At 41.4% G+C, this 18,945-nt stretch overlaps 1 protein-coding gene across 7 annotated transcripts in view; it reads right to left on the bottom strand.

Annotated features, from left to right (window-relative positions):
- Nucleotides 1-1,840: 1,840 nt before the first annotated feature.
- Nucleotides 1,841-18,945, bottom strand: part of LOC125456413 (cytochrome P450 4B1) — a 72,909-nt gene continuing 55,804 nt past the window's right edge. For 2 of the 7 annotated variants that reach the window (XM_059647885.1, XM_048539485.2), the window contains exons 8-12: nt 16,415-16,605; nt 12,244-12,377; nt 8,333-8,397; nt 5,515-5,597; nt 1,841-3,559 (exon numbers count right to left, since the gene is read on the bottom strand). In XM_059647885.1, coding sequence (XP_059503868.1) covers nt 3,391-3,559; nt 5,515-5,597; nt 8,333-8,397; nt 12,244-12,377; nt 16,415-16,605 — 642 coding nt within the window. In that variant the 3' untranslated portion in view covers nt 1,841-3,390. Of the gene's footprint in view, nt 3,560-5,514; nt 5,598-8,332; nt 8,398-12,112; nt 12,149-12,243; nt 12,378-16,414; nt 16,606-18,945 lie in introns of those variants that run through there. The other 5 variants (XM_048539486.2, XR_007248444.2, XR_007248445.2 and 2 more) reach the window with 5 other exon arrangements.

The following is an 18,945-nucleotide window of genomic DNA, read 5'->3' as shown; positions in this document are numbered from 1 at the left end:
TTTTGGTGTCATCTGTCAACTTACTGACCTTGCCTTCTATATCCTTAGCTAAACCATCGATATAAATGACAAATAAAAGTGGACCCAGCACTGATCCCTGTGGAACACCTCTGGTCACAGGCCTCCAGTCCGAAAAACACCCCTCCACCATCACTCCCTGTCTCCTGCCCTTAAGCCAATTTTGTAAACAAATGATAAGCTCATCCAGTATCCATGTGATCTAACTTTACTATCAATCTACCATGCAGAACCTTTTCGAAAGTTTAACTAAAGTTCAAGTAAACAATGTCTACCACTCTGCTCATCAATCTTCTCGGTTAAATGCCTCAAAAAACTCAATCAATTTTGTGAGACATGATTTTCTTCGCACAAAACCATGCTGACTATCCAAATGCATATAAATCTTATCTTTCAGAATTACCTCCAACACATTCCTGCAATAATTTCTGGGCCATTAATGTCAAAAGGTATTTTCAATATTGGGTTGAATGTTAGTTGTAAAACATGAAAATCCTTTTCTGCCAACTGATTCTCAGCAAAACAATGACCCAGGCATGTACTGCAAGTCAATTGTGGCTCTGTTAGAAGAACATTTTACTGTTTTACAATTTATTTGCTTTTGTCTCACCATACTTTGCTAAAATTAGTTTGAAAAAGGCAAGAAAACTTGTAATAAGCATTAATCCTGCTTATAAAACGTGCATTTAACCAAAAAGAAGCTCCTGAGCTACCTTATTCTGCCTTTACTGTCAAGAAATGATTCTTACCAATATTGAACATTTTTCACAGGATCCAAGAAAAGATGAAGGCAGCAATAATCTACAGAGTTAAAAAAAACTATTCCAAGCTACTGAACAGCTTACAAATAATGGAATAAATGTGTATGGAGATGAAGACACATAGATCCACTTCAGAAACCTAAGGTGCAAGGAAATGGTAATCAAAAATCTTTTATTTCAGATTCTGCTGAAGTAGCTGTTGTCAATGAGGGGTTATCCCATTAAATAACATGCTTGATTTGAAGCAGCCTGAGTGTCTGACAAAAAAGGAAATAGGGAATTTACAGCAACAGACAGAATGATCAAGCACAGTGCATGGGTAGTTCTGGAGCACATGCTCTCAGTATTATTGTTAGAATGTTCGAGTGATCTATTTTATTTACAAGTCTAGCTTCCATCAGAATTAAATCTATTAATACTTGATACTCCCATACAGTTAAATCACTTAAGTGCCAATACAAATTCGGAAATTTCCAAAAGAAATCTCTGCGGTAGTGCATACAATCTACTGAACTACATTTTCTGTGGTACTATCCAGTCTTTCTAAATTTGTCAAAACCTAACTAGACCTTCTCAGCAGTTAATGAATCATCTTGTTGATAAATTGTATTATGAAAATTAATAATCAGTCCAAAACTTCAACTGTGTTCAAAAGATCAGGCTCCAATTCTGAAAAATAAAGTTATTTTTAGCCTTGCTTCTGTATGATAACAGAAGTGTTAAAGCCATGCCTTGCTTGTTTTTTTTTGGCAAATACCTATCCCAGGTCTACATGCTTGCTTCATTCTTCCATTGGTCCTTAGATCCACCTTCAGAAAATGGTAGTGAGCAATCTTAACTCAATACTTTATATTTTGACTCAACCCTCCTATGCTACCAATGTTATATCAGAAAATTATTTCAGAGGTAGTAGGAACTGCAGATGCTGGAGAATCTGAGATAACAAGGTGTAGAGCTGGATGAACACAGCAGGCCAAGCAGCATCAGAGGAGCAGGAAGGCTAATATTTTGGGCCTAAACATCAGCCTTTCTGCTCCTCTGATGCTGCTTGGCCTGCCGTGTTCATCCAGCTCCACACTTTGTTATACCAGAAAATAATTGTCCTTGAACGGAGTCCAAATCCACATCTTTAATGAAAGCCTTATTTTCATTAGACATATTCCAAGGAACTCACACTCCACTGATTACCAAGTGTCCGTATTTATGCAATCAAATCACCACTAACAAATCCCTATTTATCACAGATTTCCTTGTTCCATTAGGCCTCATGCTTCACTACAGACTGTGTTAAATAATTATATAGGGTTTGCCTCATGTTGCTCCTGGCATGACCCTCAGCAAACTTCATTCACCATCCAGGGATAATGTCTAATGTTATTACCATTAAACTTCCTAACAAAAACATAATATTTTAACCCTTTAAATAATTTGTCACTTATCAAGTGTTGCTTTATGTAGAAAGTATTTTCCTTTTAGAGCTACTTTTCTCTGAAACAACCAAAACTTAAAATGCTATTGCCTTTCAGAAAAAATAGTCATTTATTTGGAAAAAAAATACAGACAGCTGCATTCAATCGCTTCAGATGTTGGTCTAAATTTTATATTAATGTTAGATTTATCTGATTTGTTTGGGGACTCACATAAAATAGATTAAGAAGTCCAAGGGAAAACTCGGTGACATGTAATGAAGCTGCTGAAGGGAACCACTGGCATTATTGAAGTCCAGAGAACTGGGAACACTTGTTTAGTGTCAAACAACAAGACAGGACATACACTATTACTATGCACTAAATATAATTACAGATTGAGCTACGTGGGTGAAAAAAAGGCCTATAAGCTTCGTTTAATCCTACAACAATCATTCTGCCCCATCCTCCTATGATCGACGGATTCACATTGCATTTCAGTCCAAATTAGCAAAAAGTGGTAGTTGCATTGAAGAAAAAAATTGCTGTCAGTAATGTTGGTTAAATGTTCTTCCCATCTGTTATGTGTAATAATGGTTCCACTTTGTTGTATCCTTATTGCATTTCCAAGAAATAGAATTATTCAAACAAAATCAATTTTTGTTCATAAACCAGTGATTGTTAACTAACTTAGGTGATAATTGGGGTGTTGCCCCTCTTAGTAATTTACTCTCATTGCTTAATTTTGTGAAAATATTTAAATCAAAATAGGTTAATTGATATGTGTAGATATCATTATACATCAATTGTATGAGGCGGCCTGGCTATCAAGTTTACCAGGGTGTTCATCAACAATAGATAGAAACAAATTAAAACAATTCATAATGAACACCAGATGCTACGGGAGCTATTTGGCTAATTGAGCATAAATATAACTGTGGGAATCAAAAGACATTGTAAAACTTGCATTTTCCAAGACGATTTGAGCCTTGGCTGAGATTTCACTCTGAAAATGTTATTGAAATAATACCGTAGGGACTGGTAATAAACTCCTTCAATGCAGGTTTTGCTGTGTTTTTTTAAAAATAATCTTTACTGCCACAGCAATATTGCTACAGTTATCTCACTTACAGATTGATTTGTTTGATTTTGATATTATTACTTTCTTATTTCTCAGTTATTTCAGTTATTCTTGCAGGCTGACATTATTGTAGTTTTTTAATCCTCAGGTGTATCCCATTTTTGGATCGAAGGATCAGCTGAGGTATTTTAAGTGGTGGTTTTGACTCATCGATTTCCAGTTCAAATCGATTAATAATCAGCGCGACAGCCACCTTCATTTCATTCATGGCAAAGTGCTGACCAATGCAATTCCTACAAAAGAAAAGGCAAGTCTTGAATCCAACATCTTGAGAAACTTTTAGATCAGAAAATGTGTTTTGTTGGATCACTACAGAATCCTAAATATAAAAAATGGGCCAACATATTTCATGACATAACTCATTCAGCCCCTCAAGCCTGCTCTGATACACATTATGATCATGGCTAATGATCCAACACAATAGCTTGTTCCTATTTTTCCCCCATACCCTTTGATGCCTTTAGCTCCAAGAGCTATACACAACTTCTACTGGAAATCTTACTATGTTTTGCCCTTGACTGCTTCTGTTTGCCTCAGTCTTTATTCCTAAGTTTAACACATTCAATCTACCAGTCAAATGTAAATTGAGGAGAGAAATTTGTGTAAATTGAGCTCTTCAATTATGTGAAATTCCTCTGTGGGAATACATAAATAGGGCTATTATCAAAAATTGAATGACCTTAACCACTCTGCTGGATAGAGTCTCCTAACAAACCTCATCTCCTAATTGTCTCTCACTGGCACTTTTTAAGGATAACATGCAAATAAGACAAGTAAACCTGAAAGAATCCAGCTGTGGAAGACTACAATGTTTATTGTTATAAACTTTCTCAGTGAAATATAGTTTCCTTTTCTAACCTCATCTCATGAACCTGTGGTTGACTTTCTATTATACCCCCGTTTTAAATATATATGCATTTGTTCCTCAAGTTGTAACTTTCCAATTTATTAAACACTTTTTAGAATTTGTGTACTGTGGTTGTTAGAAAAGATAGCACATAACAAATGGTTGGGGACCGCTTTGCAGAACACCTACTCTCGGTTCACAATAAACAACTGCATCTCCCAGACGCGAACCATTTCAACTCCCCCTCCGATTCCTTAGATGACATGTCCAGCCTGGGCCTCCTGCAGTGCCATAATGATGCCACCCGTAGGTTGCAGGAACAGCAACTCATATTCCACTTGGGAACCCTGCAGCCTAATGGTATTAGTGTGGATTTCTCCAGCTTCAAAGTCTCCCCTCCCCCCATTGCATCCCAAAACCAGCCCAGTTCATCCCCGCCTGCCTAACCTGTTCTTCCTCTCACCTATCCCCTCCTCCCACCTCAAGCTGCACCTACATTTCCTACCTATTAACCTCAACCCGCCCCCTTGACCTGTCCATCCTCCCGGACAGACCTAACACTAACCCTAACCCTAATCTTAACACTAACCCTAACCCTAACCCTATCCCCTCCCTACCTCTCCACCTATACTCTCCTCTCCACCTATTTTCTCCTCTATCCATCTTCAGTCTGCCTCCCCCCTCTCCCTATTTATTTCAGAATCCTCTCCCCATCCCCCTTTTCTGATGAAGGGTCGAGGCCCGAAAGGTCAGCTTTTATGCTCCTAAGATGCTGCTTGGCCTGCTGTGTTCATTCAGCCCCACACTTTGTTATCTCACATAACAAAGAACCTGTTTTACAAGAATTTCTGCAAATGTCATGAACACTGTCAACAGAGATTATGGCACTACCACACTGTTAAATTGCATACAATCCCGCACCTTATTCCCCCATGTTCTGATTACAGAGTTGGCAGCACCAGTGACATAGATACATGACTAACTTGTAAGAAAGCTTCCTGAATTCTAATCTGCACAATGGAAAATGTAGTTTTGCAACTCATGGGGAGCCTACAATTTTAAATAACAGATCTTAGTTTGGGAGGTATTAACTCCCAGAACAACCTGGCCATGGTACAGTTTTATTTGCCTTTGAAAAGTGATCTTTGTGCAGTAACTCCCAACATCAAGTGTTAGTCAAGATTAACAATGAATTTGGAGTTGCTCCAGTGAACTGGAACCCACCCATGTGATAAATGCTAAGCCAGGCCTTCATTAAAAAAAAAGATAACATGGCAAGGAACAGCAATAAATTAGCAACCACCGGTTCTAATTTCACTAATATTTGACACATGTTGCTACCTTGGTCCAGCAGAAAAAGGTATGAAGGCATGTGTGTGTCTGCTTGCTGAATTTTCAGGGGAAAATCTTAAAGGGTCAAAAACCTATATAAAAAAAACAAAGTATTATCAATCCACAGTGTTCAGGAATATATGATTAATGAGATTTCAATTACACACTTATCTATCAGATCTGCAAAGAATTCACTTGTCAGATACTGGTTCAAACAAGTATTGCAGGAGCAAAATTATTTCATACCAGCTATGGTTGAACAGATTTTGGATTGTAACAAAAAATTAGGATATTTAGATATGAATTGAACATGGAATTCATCTCAAAAAACAAGAGGCAGGAAACTCAGCATCCTATCCATGACTGGGGCCAATTCATGTCAATATTAATTACTTTGTACTAAGCGAAAACATTGCATGACTGAAAACAAAAAAAAACACTGAAAATCATAGTAAATCATGCAGCATTCTGACCCACTGTGATTTCCAGCACTTTTTGATTTCAGTACAGATTCCAGCACCTACAGTTAATCACACCCCTATTGCACTACATTTGGGAAATTGAGACCAAATTCAGTCTTCATATGGACAAAGTGAGAAGGGGCACGTCACTGGCTTATAGTCTGACATGTTTACTCAAAATCACAAGCTTTTGGAGTGCTGTTCCTTCATCAGATGAAGTGGAGGAAGTACACAGGCACAGAGGTTATATGCAGAGAGATCAGAAGATAAATAAATAGTGTGAATAGTGTCGACAGGCTGAAAAACAAATCTTTGCAGTGATATAAAACAGTGTATAATGTAAACAGCATAATAGCAAGTGAAGGGGTGCCCTATGATCCGATAAATAATTACACAAATTCAGAAATAGGATGGTGCTGAAGACAAACCAAATGGCTCACACATGATAAGAGTAAGAATCACATGACGAGGATCTAACCAAAGTGAAAAGTAATTCAAAACTGTACAAACGAATTAAGGTAGGGAGATAATAAGTTATCAAGGCGATGGTGTCAAAACAGAACGGAAAGGAAGATTTTACAGAACAGTACGGTGGGGTTACATGTAGCGTGACATGGACACAAGGTCACGGGTATGGAACTTGGATTTCAATTTTTGCTTGGCAAATCTGTGTTATTGTGTATCTCAAAGGTCACCTTAGAGGATGCTTACCCAAAAAATAGAGGCTGAACGTCTTTGACTTCTGAAGAGTTCCCCAACTGGGAGAGAACACTCCTGCCTGGTGATTGTGGTGGTGTCCATTCAGCCATTGTCATAGCGTCTGCATGGTCTCACTGATGTACCATGCCTGGGGCATCCTTTCCTGCAGGGTATGAGGTAGACAATGTTGACTGAGTCACATGAGTACGGACCACGATCAGTGGTTTTCCCATGTAGGATGGCAGTATTTATGTTGATAATCTGACATGTCTTACAGAGGTTGCTGTGGCAGGGTTGTATTGTGATGCGGTTGATGTTGTCCTGAAGGCTGGTAATTTTCTGCGAATGAAGGTCTGTTTGAAGTTAGGCAACTGTTTGTAGGGAAAAGTGGAGGCGTAGGAATGCCCTTGACGAGATGTTTATTGTCATTGATGACATGTTGAAGGCTGCAATGAACATGGCACAGTTTCTCCACTCCGGGAAAATACGAGGCCATAAAGTGTACTCGATCAGTCACGTTCAGTGTCTGTCTTTCTGAGGAGGTCATTGTGGTTTTTTGCTGTGAAACATCAGAACTGGTGATCGATGAAGTGAGCATCATATCCTGTTCTTTGAGGACATCTTTCAGTGCCTATAGGTATCCGTCGTGTTCGTTTTTGTCTGAGCAGATCCTGTGCATACGCAGGGCTTATCTGTAGGAGATGGCTTCTTTAACATGTTGGGGTGGAAGCTGGAGAAGTAGTAACTTATTATTATCCCTCTGCCTTAATCAGTTTGTATGGTTTGGAGTACTTGCTATTTTGGTTAGACCTTCATCTTGCAATTCTTACACCTATCATGTTATTCCAGTCATTTGGTTTGTCTCCAGCACCATATCTACATCTGACTTTGTTTAATTATTAATTGGATCATGGGTCATTTCCTTCACTTGCCATTCAGTTGTTGACACTTTACTCACACGATGTGACACTTTTGATCCCCTACAAAAACTTGATATTCAACTTGTCAACAGTCCACTCACACTACTTGCATTTATCTTCTGACATTCTTAATTACCTGTAATTTTCTTGCCATTATCTCTCTGCATATAAATTTGGTGCCTGTGCGCTTTCTTCCACTTCATCTGATTAAGGAACAGCGCTCCAACAGCTTGTAATTTCAAATAAACCTGTTGGACTTCAACCTAGTGTCATGTGACTTCTGATGTTGTCCACCCCGGTCCAACACCAGCTCCTCCACATCAAGTCCTCAACTGCAGCAGTATCGGAAGGCCAACCAGTAGTTGCTCAAGGATCAATAAAAGACTGATGCTACATATCGCATTAGTAGTTGGGTGGAAACAAAGAATGCAGAGCTAAGAAAGGAGTGGAATCGGGAAAATTGAGCAGGAAGAATACTTAATCTCACTACACTTGTATGTCATCTTTTGGTATATATGCCCCTTAAAATGTGACATTGCAATAAATGAATTGTTAAAAAAATCTATTGGGTATATTCAGCAGTACACTTATATTGAAATTTAAAGTGTGCTTGCTTTGTTGTAGGTTCATCAAATGAAGGAATGGCACTAGTATGGATACATTGGGATAATATATGAAGGCAAAGAGTACATGTTGTAAAGTTAATTGCGAGAATCTTCATGTTCTACTTATGGAGGAGGAAATTACCTCTGGATTATCCCAAATCATAGGGTTCCTGTGAATACAGTAGATACTTACACCAACCAGGCAACCTGTGAAATGCAAATGAATATTAGTAACAGTTTCATAATCATGCACAGATAAACTGCTTCCTTTTGGTTTCTCAGACCTCCTTTAAAGTGCATCATTTCTCTGCCATTGATACCAACTTAAAATAGCTTCTTCTTCTCCCATCAGACATAAGGGGAACTGCAGATGCTGGAGAATCCAAGATAACAAAGTGTGGAGCTGGATGAACACAGCAGGCCAAGCAGCATCTCAGGAGCACAAAAGCTGACGTTTCGGGCCTTGACCCTTCATCAGAGATGGGGATGGGGAGAGGGTTCTGAAATAAATAGGGAGAGAGGGGGAGGCCAACTAACTCCCACAGCTACCTAGAATACACCTCCTCCCACCCACTCCCTGCAAAAATTCCATCCCCTATTCCCAATTCCTTCGCCTCGCCGCATCCGCTCCCAGGATGGAGCATTCCACTCCCGCAAATCCCAGGTGGCCGCAGTTCTTCAAGGACTGCAACATCCCCCTCGCAGTGGTCGAGAACACCCTTGACCATGTCGCCCGCATTTCCCACAACACATCCCTCACACTCCGCCCCCGCAATAACCGCCCTAAGAGAATCCCCCTCGTCCTCACATACCACCCCACCAACATCCGGATACTACGCATCATCCTCCGACACTACCGCTATCTACAATCCACCCTTGTCTGCCTTCCGGAGAGACCACTCTCTCCGTGACTCCTTTGTCCACTCCACACTCCCCTCCAACCCCACCACACCCGGCACCTTCCCCTGCAACCACAGGAAGTGCTACACTTGCCCTGACACCGCCTCCCTCACCCCCATCCCAGGCCCCAAGATGACTTTCCATATTGAGCAGATGTTCACCTGCACATCTGCCAAGGTAGTATACTGCATCCACTGTAACCGATGTGGCTTCCTCTACATTGGAGAAACCAAGCGGAGGCTTGGGGACCGCTTTGCAGAACACCTCCGCTCGGTTCGCAATAAACAACTGCACCTCCCAGTCGCGAACCATTTTAATTCCCCTGCCCATTCCTTACACGACATGTCCATCATGGGCATCCTGCAGTGCCACAATGATGCCACCCGAAGGTTGCAGGAACAGCAACTCATATTCCACTTGGGAACCCTGCAGCCCAATGGTATCAATGTGGGCATCACAAGCTTCAAAATCCCCCCCTCCCCCACTGTATCCCAAAACCAGCCCTGCTCGTCCCCTCCCCCCATTGCATCTCAAAACCAGACCAGCTTTTCCCCTCCCCCCACTGTATCACAAAACCAGCCCAACTCCTCCCCGCCTCCCTAACCTGTTCTTCCTCTCACTTATCCCCTCCTCTCACCTCCAGCCGCACCGCCATTTCCCACCTACCAACCTCATCCCGCCTCCTTGACCTGTCCGTCCTCCCCGGACTGACCTATCCCCTCCCTACCTCCCCACCTATACTCTCCTCTCCACCTATCTTCTCTTCTATTCATCTTTGGTCCACCTCCCCCTCTCTCCCTATTTATTTCAGAACCCTCTCCCCATTCGCCTTTTCTGATGAAGGGTCTAGGCCCAAAACGTCAGCTTTTGTGCTCCTGAGATGCTGCTTGGCTGCTGTGTTCATCCAGCATCTTCTTCTCCCATGTCTGGGAGCAACATTCAACAATGCAGGCAAATACAAATGTGATAATCACATCTTAATAGGTCATTTGGCCCTAAATTGTATGCAATTATGAGCCTGTGCCCTGCTTCAAGCAAAATCAGTGACCATCAAAAACAATGGTCAATCCAAAGATCAGAACAGGCAGATAATAAGCAGCAAGCCAGCACTTCCATCTGACAAACTTAATCCTATTCTTCATTACAGGAGCAAAAAGAGCGTGAGGCACACAAACCTAATTCTAATTAAGTTCTCATTTCAAACATGATGCTAAAGCACTGGAGAATTTCAAACTAAGCAAAACCAAATAATTTTAAAAGCTTTGTTTTAAGGATTAAATAGCCTCCGTTTGGTTTCTCCAGTGTAGAGGAAGCCACATCAGGTACAGTGGGTGCAGTATACTACATTGGCAGATGTGCAGGTAAAGAATCCCCCTTGTCCTCACATACCACCCCACTAACATCCGGATACTATGCATCATCCTCCGACACTTCCGCTATCTATAATCCGACCCCACCACCCAAGACATTTTTCCATCCCCATCCTTGTCTGCCTTCCGGAGAGACCACACTCTCCGTGACTCCCTTATTCGCTCCACATTCCCCTCCAACCCCACCACACCCGGCACCTTCCCCTGCAACCACAGGAAGTGCTACACTTGCCCCCATACCTCCTCCCTCTCTCCCATCCCAGGCCCCAAGATGACTTTCCATATTAAGCAGCCACCCGAAGGTTGCAGGAACAGCAACTCATATTCCGCTTGGGAACCCTGCGGCCCAATGGTATCAATGTGGACTTCGCAAGCTTCAAAATCTCTCCCTCTCCCACTGCATCCCAAAACCAGCCAAGCTCTTCCCCTCCCCCCACTGCATCCCAAAACCAGCCCAGCTCATCCCCGCCTCCCTAACCTGTTCTTCCTCTCATCTATCCCCTCCTACCACCTCAAGCCGCTCCTCCATTTCCCACCTACCAACCTCATCCCGCCTCCCTGACCTGTCCGTCCTCCCTGGACTGACCTACCCCCTCCCTACCTCCCCACCTATACTCTCCTCTCCACCCATCTTCTCCTCTAACCATCTTCGGTCTGCCTCCCCCTCTCTCCCTATTTATTCCAGAACCCTCACCCCATCCCCCTCTCTGATGAAGGGTTTAGGCCTGAAATGTCAGCTTTTGTGCTCCTGAGATGCTGCTTGGCCTGCTGTGTTCATCCAGCCTCACATTTTATTATCTTGGATTCTCCAGCATCTGCAGTTCCCATTGTCTCTGAGCTGGAATATTATGTACAGTTTTGGTCATCTCAACCGAGGAAAAATATATTGACATTGGAGACAGCCAAGAGGAAGTTCACTGGCCTGATACCAGGTAAGGGAGGGGCTGTGTTATGAGGAGAGGTTGAGTAGATTAGACCTGTGGATATTGAAATAAAGAAGTAGGTGAGGTGAATTTACTAAAACTGCAGTTCTTAGTGCACTTGATAGTGTAGATGTGGAATGCTATTTCCCCTTGTGGGAGAGTAGAGGAACAGAGGGCATAATCTCAGAATAAGATGTTTCATATTTAACACAGAGAGGAGCGAGTTCTCCCCTCAGAGGGTTGTGAATTATGTGCAAGTGCAGAGGTATGTTAAGGCTGGTCACTACGTATATTCAAGGCTGAGATAGACTGATTTTCAAATCAGTAAGAATCAAGTGTTACGGGAAAAAGGAAAGTGAGGATTATCATATCAGTCATGATCTAGCTGAATTGTGGAACAGACTTGAAGAGCAGAGAGGTCTATTTTTATTCCGCATGTTTATGACTATTTCAGAAACCCACTCACTGTCCTTCATTTAAAGAAGAAGGAGATAAACTGTTAACCAAGTCAATGCCTTACAGTGTGCCAAATAACAGTTGTGAGAGTATAGGAGGCAAAAGCAAAAAGCATAGAGACTTGGCAATGATAAAGATATAGAATCCACAAGCGTGGCTAAGTTCAAAGTTCCAAAGTCCTCTTTTAAGAAGCATATTCTTTTCTAAGCTTATCTCATAAAGTTATGATTTTGTAAAAACGACAATTACTGCACTTGCACATGGCATCATTACCTGTCATATTCAATGTTGTTCAGATTGTGTTTTCTGCTGGTATTTGGAAGCAGATTCAAAGCTGTCAGTAAAATTCAACTCACAACTTAATAAGAATTATCTAATGTCAGAAATGTACTTATAAATGAAACCTTCAGGTATCTTCCTCCCATCAAAGAATGTGAGTGGTTTTGTCAGCCTCCTGGATATCCCTGGCACAGGGGGGAAAAGTCGCAGAGACTCCTTAACGCACATTGTAATGTAAGGCATCTTACTGAGCAACTCCCTGTGAAGGAACAGAAGGCTGTGACTTAGCAAAACAAGGGTGAATGTATGTGCAAATACTAAAGAACAGACGGCTAAAAATCTGTGAGCATTAGATAAGATTACAACAACAGCCCCCACCCTACCACCTCCCCCCCCCCCCACCCCCGCAACTGCAGGACCCAAAGTCTGATCCAGAGTTGAACCGCAGGCCCCATTAACTGACTAAGCTGCTGAACACCGTTTGTCCACTTGAAAAAGAACAAACTCTGAGTCACTTGCAATCAGCATACTGTGGAATCAGGAAAGCATTCCTGCTTTTGCAATTTGACCCCTAAGTAGAGTTGGCTCAGCTCCTATTTAACTCTACCATGAATTCCAGCCATGTGCCTCAAAACTGATAATAATCCCCTTTTAACAGACTTGTGATACTGTACTTAGCTTCAAGTTTCTAAATATGTCTGGTAAATTCTGCAAGAAACTCCATTCCTGACCTGTAACTGGAAAGGAATTCTGGTAGGGAAACTGCAAGATTAGTGTCATCTCCCACCCATTCCCCCATCTCAACAGATCTCAGCACAGCCATAGCCTCTGTATCATTGACATGCATCCCATCAGACATCCCACTAACAGTAATTGGTTGAGAGGAATGGATTTTCAGGCAACAGTACGTTGCTGGCCAGCACCAAAGACTAACTCAGGTAAGTCACAGTGAGGGATCTTTTCAACAATGTCTCTGGAGGAAGAGAATGGGGTTCTTGGTGGCTCTGGGACCGTGAAGTCTATTGAAATTCTGGACTACAATATTCCTCTTCCACATCTCTTCAGCTGGCAGAAAAGCCACAAGAACTTCCCCAGATAAAATAATCAGATCTTGATCTGGGGAAGGTAGTCCTGGAAGTGCTAAGGACAGGGAGGGTGTCTTTAGAAGCTGTTTGCTGGGTTTCCTGCCATTGCTTTGGGCCAGACTGACAGAGTACTGATGAGGAGTCTGACAGTAAACAGTCATGGCTAGAGATCATTGGAGATTTTCCGAGGCAAATAGAAAATGTTGTGAGTTGCTGGTCAGTCAGAGAGTTGCGATGATAGTCCTGGAGATGGAGAATGAGGGGAGATTGCAGCTCTGTGAAGCGTGGGGTGGCTGATCTCAGCAGAGGATTTTCTTGAAAGTCCATGAGGAAGTGATCCTGCTCCTTCCAGATCACAAGCAGTGAATTCAAATGGCTGCCAAGATCTGTGGAACAGAATTACATCCACGTACTATAATCTTTGTTAATTTGGACATCCTCAAACACACTGTGGTGGAAGTAGAAGTGGGATCGTTCACATGGCTTTTTGTACATACGTTAACTTAAACCCAATATGGTACATGGGGGGAGTGGTTCAAAGTGACTCTCCTTGGAAGTCATTCAATTTAATTTAATTTAATCAAACAGCTATAAAGTCAGAAAAGAATGAAGCCAGATGAACTACCCTGCATTAGGTCTGGCATTGGGAATTACCAGCAAATTCAACCTTGCAAAGTCTCCCTTACTTATGTCTTAGGGCTTGTGCCAAAGTTAGGAGAGCTGTCCTACAGAATGGTCTATCAACAGCCTGACATTTTCCTCACTGTACCATTACTAACAAGCTCGGGGTTCAACTCTTGTTCAAAGAAGAAAGCAGGAGAGCCTGCCAGAAGCAGGTAAAGCAAAAAGTGAGCTATCAACTTGATGAAGCTCTAACACAGGGCTACCTGCAAGCCAAACCACAGAAGCAAACAGTATTGGAGTTACTCCAACCTACAACCAATGGTTCAGTTTGTAGTTTTGCTACATTCATTTCTAAATGGCAGTGGAAAATTAAACAACTCAAAGGAAAGAGTTTCATAAATATTCTCTTTCTTGATAATGGAAAAAGTACTGAAGATTTGTGCTCCAGAATTAGTTGTGCCTCTAGCCAATTCATTGCAATACAGTTACAACAATGGCAACCACCCAGGAATGTTGCAAAGCACATTCCAGGACAAATGCAACATGGCCCCATCAGTCTTTGGTCAACTGTCAACAAGGTGATAGAAGCAGTTGATGACACTGTTTTCAAATGCTACTTACTCAGCACTAACCTGGTAATTGATGCTCAATTTAGGTTCCACCAGAGCCATATGACTCCTGATCCCATTAAGGGCTTTGTTAACTCAACAGGTGAGATGAGATAGAGTTCCTTTGGCATCAAGGAAGCATTATCCAAATATGGCATCAATTAGCCGCAGCAAAGGAAATGAAGATCAGGGGAAATTCTTCATTGTTAGGGCCATAGCTGACACAAAGGAAGATGGTGTGGCTGTTGGAGATCAATCATCTCGGCTGCAGGATATCTCTGCAGGAGCTCCTCAGAGAAGTGTCCTTGGCTCAATCATCTTCAGCTGCCTCACAATGACATTCCCTCCATCATAAAGTCAGAAGTGGAGATGTTCATTAATGATTGGATAATGTTCAGCACCATTTGGAACGACTCAGTCAGTGATGTAGCACTTGTTCATATGCAGCATGACCCAGATGACACCCAGGCTCGGGCTGAAAGTGGCAAGTAACATTTGTGCTACACAATGCTGGACAACGGTCATTTCTAAAACAAAACATTGCCATCTCCCCATGACATTCACTCCTGAAATCCCACTGGCACCATTCTGGGACTTAGCATTGAGTAGAAATTAAACTGGAGCAGCATTTAAATACTTTAACTGCAAGCACACGTAAGAAGCTTGGAACTCTTCATTCCCCCAAGGTGCATCAACCCATCTACAAGTCAGAAGTCAGTACTGTGGTGGAATACTCTACACTTTTTTGGATGAAGGCAACTCCAACAATACGTGTGATGATCAATACCATCCAGGAGAAAGGAGTCCATGTGATTGTCCATGTGACCTTAAATAATCATTCCCACAACCACTGGTGTATAGCAGCAAATATGTATACCATCTACATGATCAACTGGAGCAATTCACCAATGCTCATTCAACAAAAACTTCTAAACCCCTGATCTCCAACAACTTGAATATCAAAGTAAGCAGATAAATGGGATCACCACCATCTGAAAGTTTCCCTCCAAGGCACACACAATGATTTCAAACTATGTTGCCATTTATTTTTCATTCTTGCTGGTTAAAATTGTGGAACTCTCTTCCTAACAGCACTGTGGGTGTACCTGCAGTGGTTCAAGGAGGCAGCTGTCAGCATTGTCACCTCAAGGGCAATTTAGGGATGGTCAATATACACTGACCTAGTCAGTAATCCTCACATCGCATTTATGAATAAGGGAAGCAAATTTGCATGCAATGAGCTTGTATAAATAGTAAAGTGATCAGGTCCTGACAACCCAAGATATCAAAGTGTGGGGCTGGATGAACACAGCAGGCCAAGCAGTATCTCAGGAGCACAAAAGCTGACGTTTCGGGCCTAGACCCTTGAAGGGTCTAGGCCCGAAACGTCAGCTTTTGTGCTCCTGAGATACTGCTTGGCCTGCTGTGTTCATCCAGCTCCACACTTTGATATCTTGGATTCTCCAGCATCTGCAGTTCCCATTATCTCCGATACAATTGGTCCTGACAACCCATTGTTCTGGCAGTAATCTTTCAGTGACAAATAATAATATCAGGTCACAATGGACAGATTTCCTACTCTTTAAAATTAATATAATTAACCTATGAAAGCTGACGAGGCTTTGGTTTCATTTGAAAAACTGCACCAGTTGTATTTATCATTGAAAAATAGAACAAAATCAAGTCAGAAAAGTGAAAACAGTTGATCAGTGGTGCAACTGGTTTCGGCAGCACAGACAGCTACAAAATTGCTGAGTGTTAAAGCAGCAATAGTTATGTAGTCTGTGTTTTGCAGGTGAGAAGTGTTAGTACTGAATACCAGAAATTGATCTGGAGCCAAATCCATCCACAGCAGCAGTTTACTGGCCAAGAAAAATTCTGCAGAATCATTCTGACGCAAAGACTTCCAAGCCTGATTAATTGCAGTGGATTCTGTATCATGTTACAACAAATAAAAGCATGATTGGATTAAAACTCACCACTCTATTTGTTCATGACCCTCCAGAAGCTCCTGGATTTCTTCCCTACACTTTTGTTGGTGTTCTGGATATTGGGCCAGGCAGTACAAGAGCCAGGAGATTCCAGCTGCTGTGGTGTCATGGCCTTCAAACATAAACGTATCCACCTCCGCTCGAATTTCTTCATCTGATAATCCTTTTCCATCTTCATCCTGCAAGACAACATTAAGCACCCTTTGGTAGAACCTCAACCTTGATGTACATTTAGGATTTTTCAAAAGATGGAGCAAAAATAAACCTCCTTAAACACCACTGAAGTTCCACTGGCTATAATACTACACAAGCTCATTCTGGACTTTACTCAATGTGGCTAACTGTCTCTGCTGTCAGTTGCTGCCAAATTGTAAACACAGTCAGAAGATTTCATTCTGAATGTTTTTTGACCACAATTATGATTTTTCCAGAAATAGTGAACTAGGAATTGTAACCAGCTCTGTTTACAACATGCAGAAATCATCTCCCTTTTGTTTTTAAGCAATAGCCAACATAGACTTTGAGTGGGAAAGGGTGCAGAAGAAATTACACCCAACAACTTGATAAGGAAGCCAAAGGTTACAGGGGGCAGGCAGAATCAAATTAGTCATGTTTTTATTTGATAGCAGAACAATCTCAAAGGTGTGAATGGTCTATTCTTGGTCCTATTTTTTAATGATATTATATAAACATGTGATTGGAGTTGTTGTAAAGAAACTGAGTACATTCTAACACATTTGGTGAAAACTGCAAAGAGATCATATGCTTGCAAGAATTGGAGAAAAGACAGAAATGTGCAATTGAGGATTTCATTAAGTAGTAGAGCAGACTCAATGGGCTAAATGGTCTACATCTTCTCTTACGTCTTATGTCTACAGCTGAGAGTAAGTTTGGCTCACTCAGTCGAATAAACAATAGGGAGGAATTTTTGGAGGCTCTGAGCATAATATTCCAACCCTCCTTAGACAGGTGGCCGGTGCCAGAGGGAAAGAGAATTGTAAATGTTAGATATTGTTCTAAAAACGGTCTAAGGTAAATCCAGTAACCACTGGTCAATTGTTTAAATCTTATTTATGGAAAAGCTTCTCAGTTCTGAAGGAAAGTCACAAAGGTCTTGAAATGCTGATTTTGTTTCTCTCTCTACAGATGCTTTCTGATCTGCTGGGTTTCTCCTGTATTTCTCTAGATGCAAAGATCGCTGAGTGGTAGGAAACAATGTCATGTTGAACAGTTGTCTTTTGGGTTGCAGAAAATATTATGGGGAATATATATTATTCAGATGGCTCTCTATCAGACCAAGTCTTGATTTGTACTAATCCAGACTCATGTGTACAGGCGACATTTCAAACTTTGTAGGGAACAAAAATATTTGCACGCGTTGTGAATTGTGAGGAGGGAAGCATTCAACTTCAAAATGACACACTGCAGATGTAAATTCATGCAAAGAATTTTGAAGTTATGTGTCATTGTAGGAAGAATGACACGAGATAATACAAAATATTGAAAGAAGTCTAAAGAAGCAGAGAACTGGTAGATATAAATGAACAGTTGATTGAAGATGTCAGGCAAGTTTAAGATACCGGTTATTGAGACATAAATGAGGTATCCTGAGCTTCATAAATCATGACATTGAATGAAAATGTAAGGAAGTTATGGTGAACTTTAGAAAACACTTGTTCAACATGAATTATAGTATTGTGTTCAACTCTGGGTGTTAGGTCAAAAATAAAAGAAAAACTGGGAGGAATCATTTTAAATAAGAATACTACTGTCATTTCGGAAGTTTATAACAGCCACTTCACATTCCTCGCCAGACGTAAACATTTCCCTCATATTGACTGTCTTATTCTCTCATTCCCTTTATAAGTTTTTGGGCTGCCCATTGTTCTTAATTAACGTAAAATGCCATTGATTTTAGTTGACAAAAAAATGGCTGAAGAAGATAGTTAGCTGAAGCAGTTGTTTACACAGTCCGAATTGTGGCCTTCATACACATAGCAACCAGATAAAATACAGAGCATTGCGTTAAAAATCACATAATGGGATCTTATTAAGAAGTAAAAATGTAGCCACTGCTTGCACCGAGACATTTTGATAAGGGGCATCCTTGAAAAGCACAGAGAGAAGCCCCTCTTGCAATCTAATTCAAAGTTTGCTATTTAATAAGGGATAGAATGCGAAAAGATTGACTAACATTACATACATGTACATATATAAATAAGAGTTTCAAATGTAACAGACATTACTGGAGTTAATTGAATTCCTATGCACAGACAATAGGAAGAAGCAACCAGCCTGTTGGCAGAGAGGATTGAATAACAGGTGTGGAAGTCAGCGGTATTGGAATGTTCTTGAATAGGATGCATTGTGAAAAACCCAAGGATAGGTGATAAGGATGTCTGGTAAACATCATGAGGGTTATGGGGGGATGGGTCTGGGTGAGATGCTCCAAAGGCGGTGGGACTTGTTGGGCTGAAGGGCCTGTTTCCACACTGTAGGGAATCTAATCTAATCTAATC

Source organism: Stegostoma tigrinum, chromosome 8, assembly GCF_030684315.1.
Source record: "Stegostoma tigrinum isolate sSteTig4 chromosome 8, sSteTig4.hap1, whole genome shotgun sequence".
Lineage (NCBI taxonomy): Eukaryota > Metazoa > Chordata > Chondrichthyes > Orectolobiformes > Stegostomatidae > Stegostoma > Stegostoma tigrinum.
The sequence above is the reverse complement of the archived record's forward strand: the minus strand, read 5'-3'. Positions and strand labels throughout refer to the sequence as shown.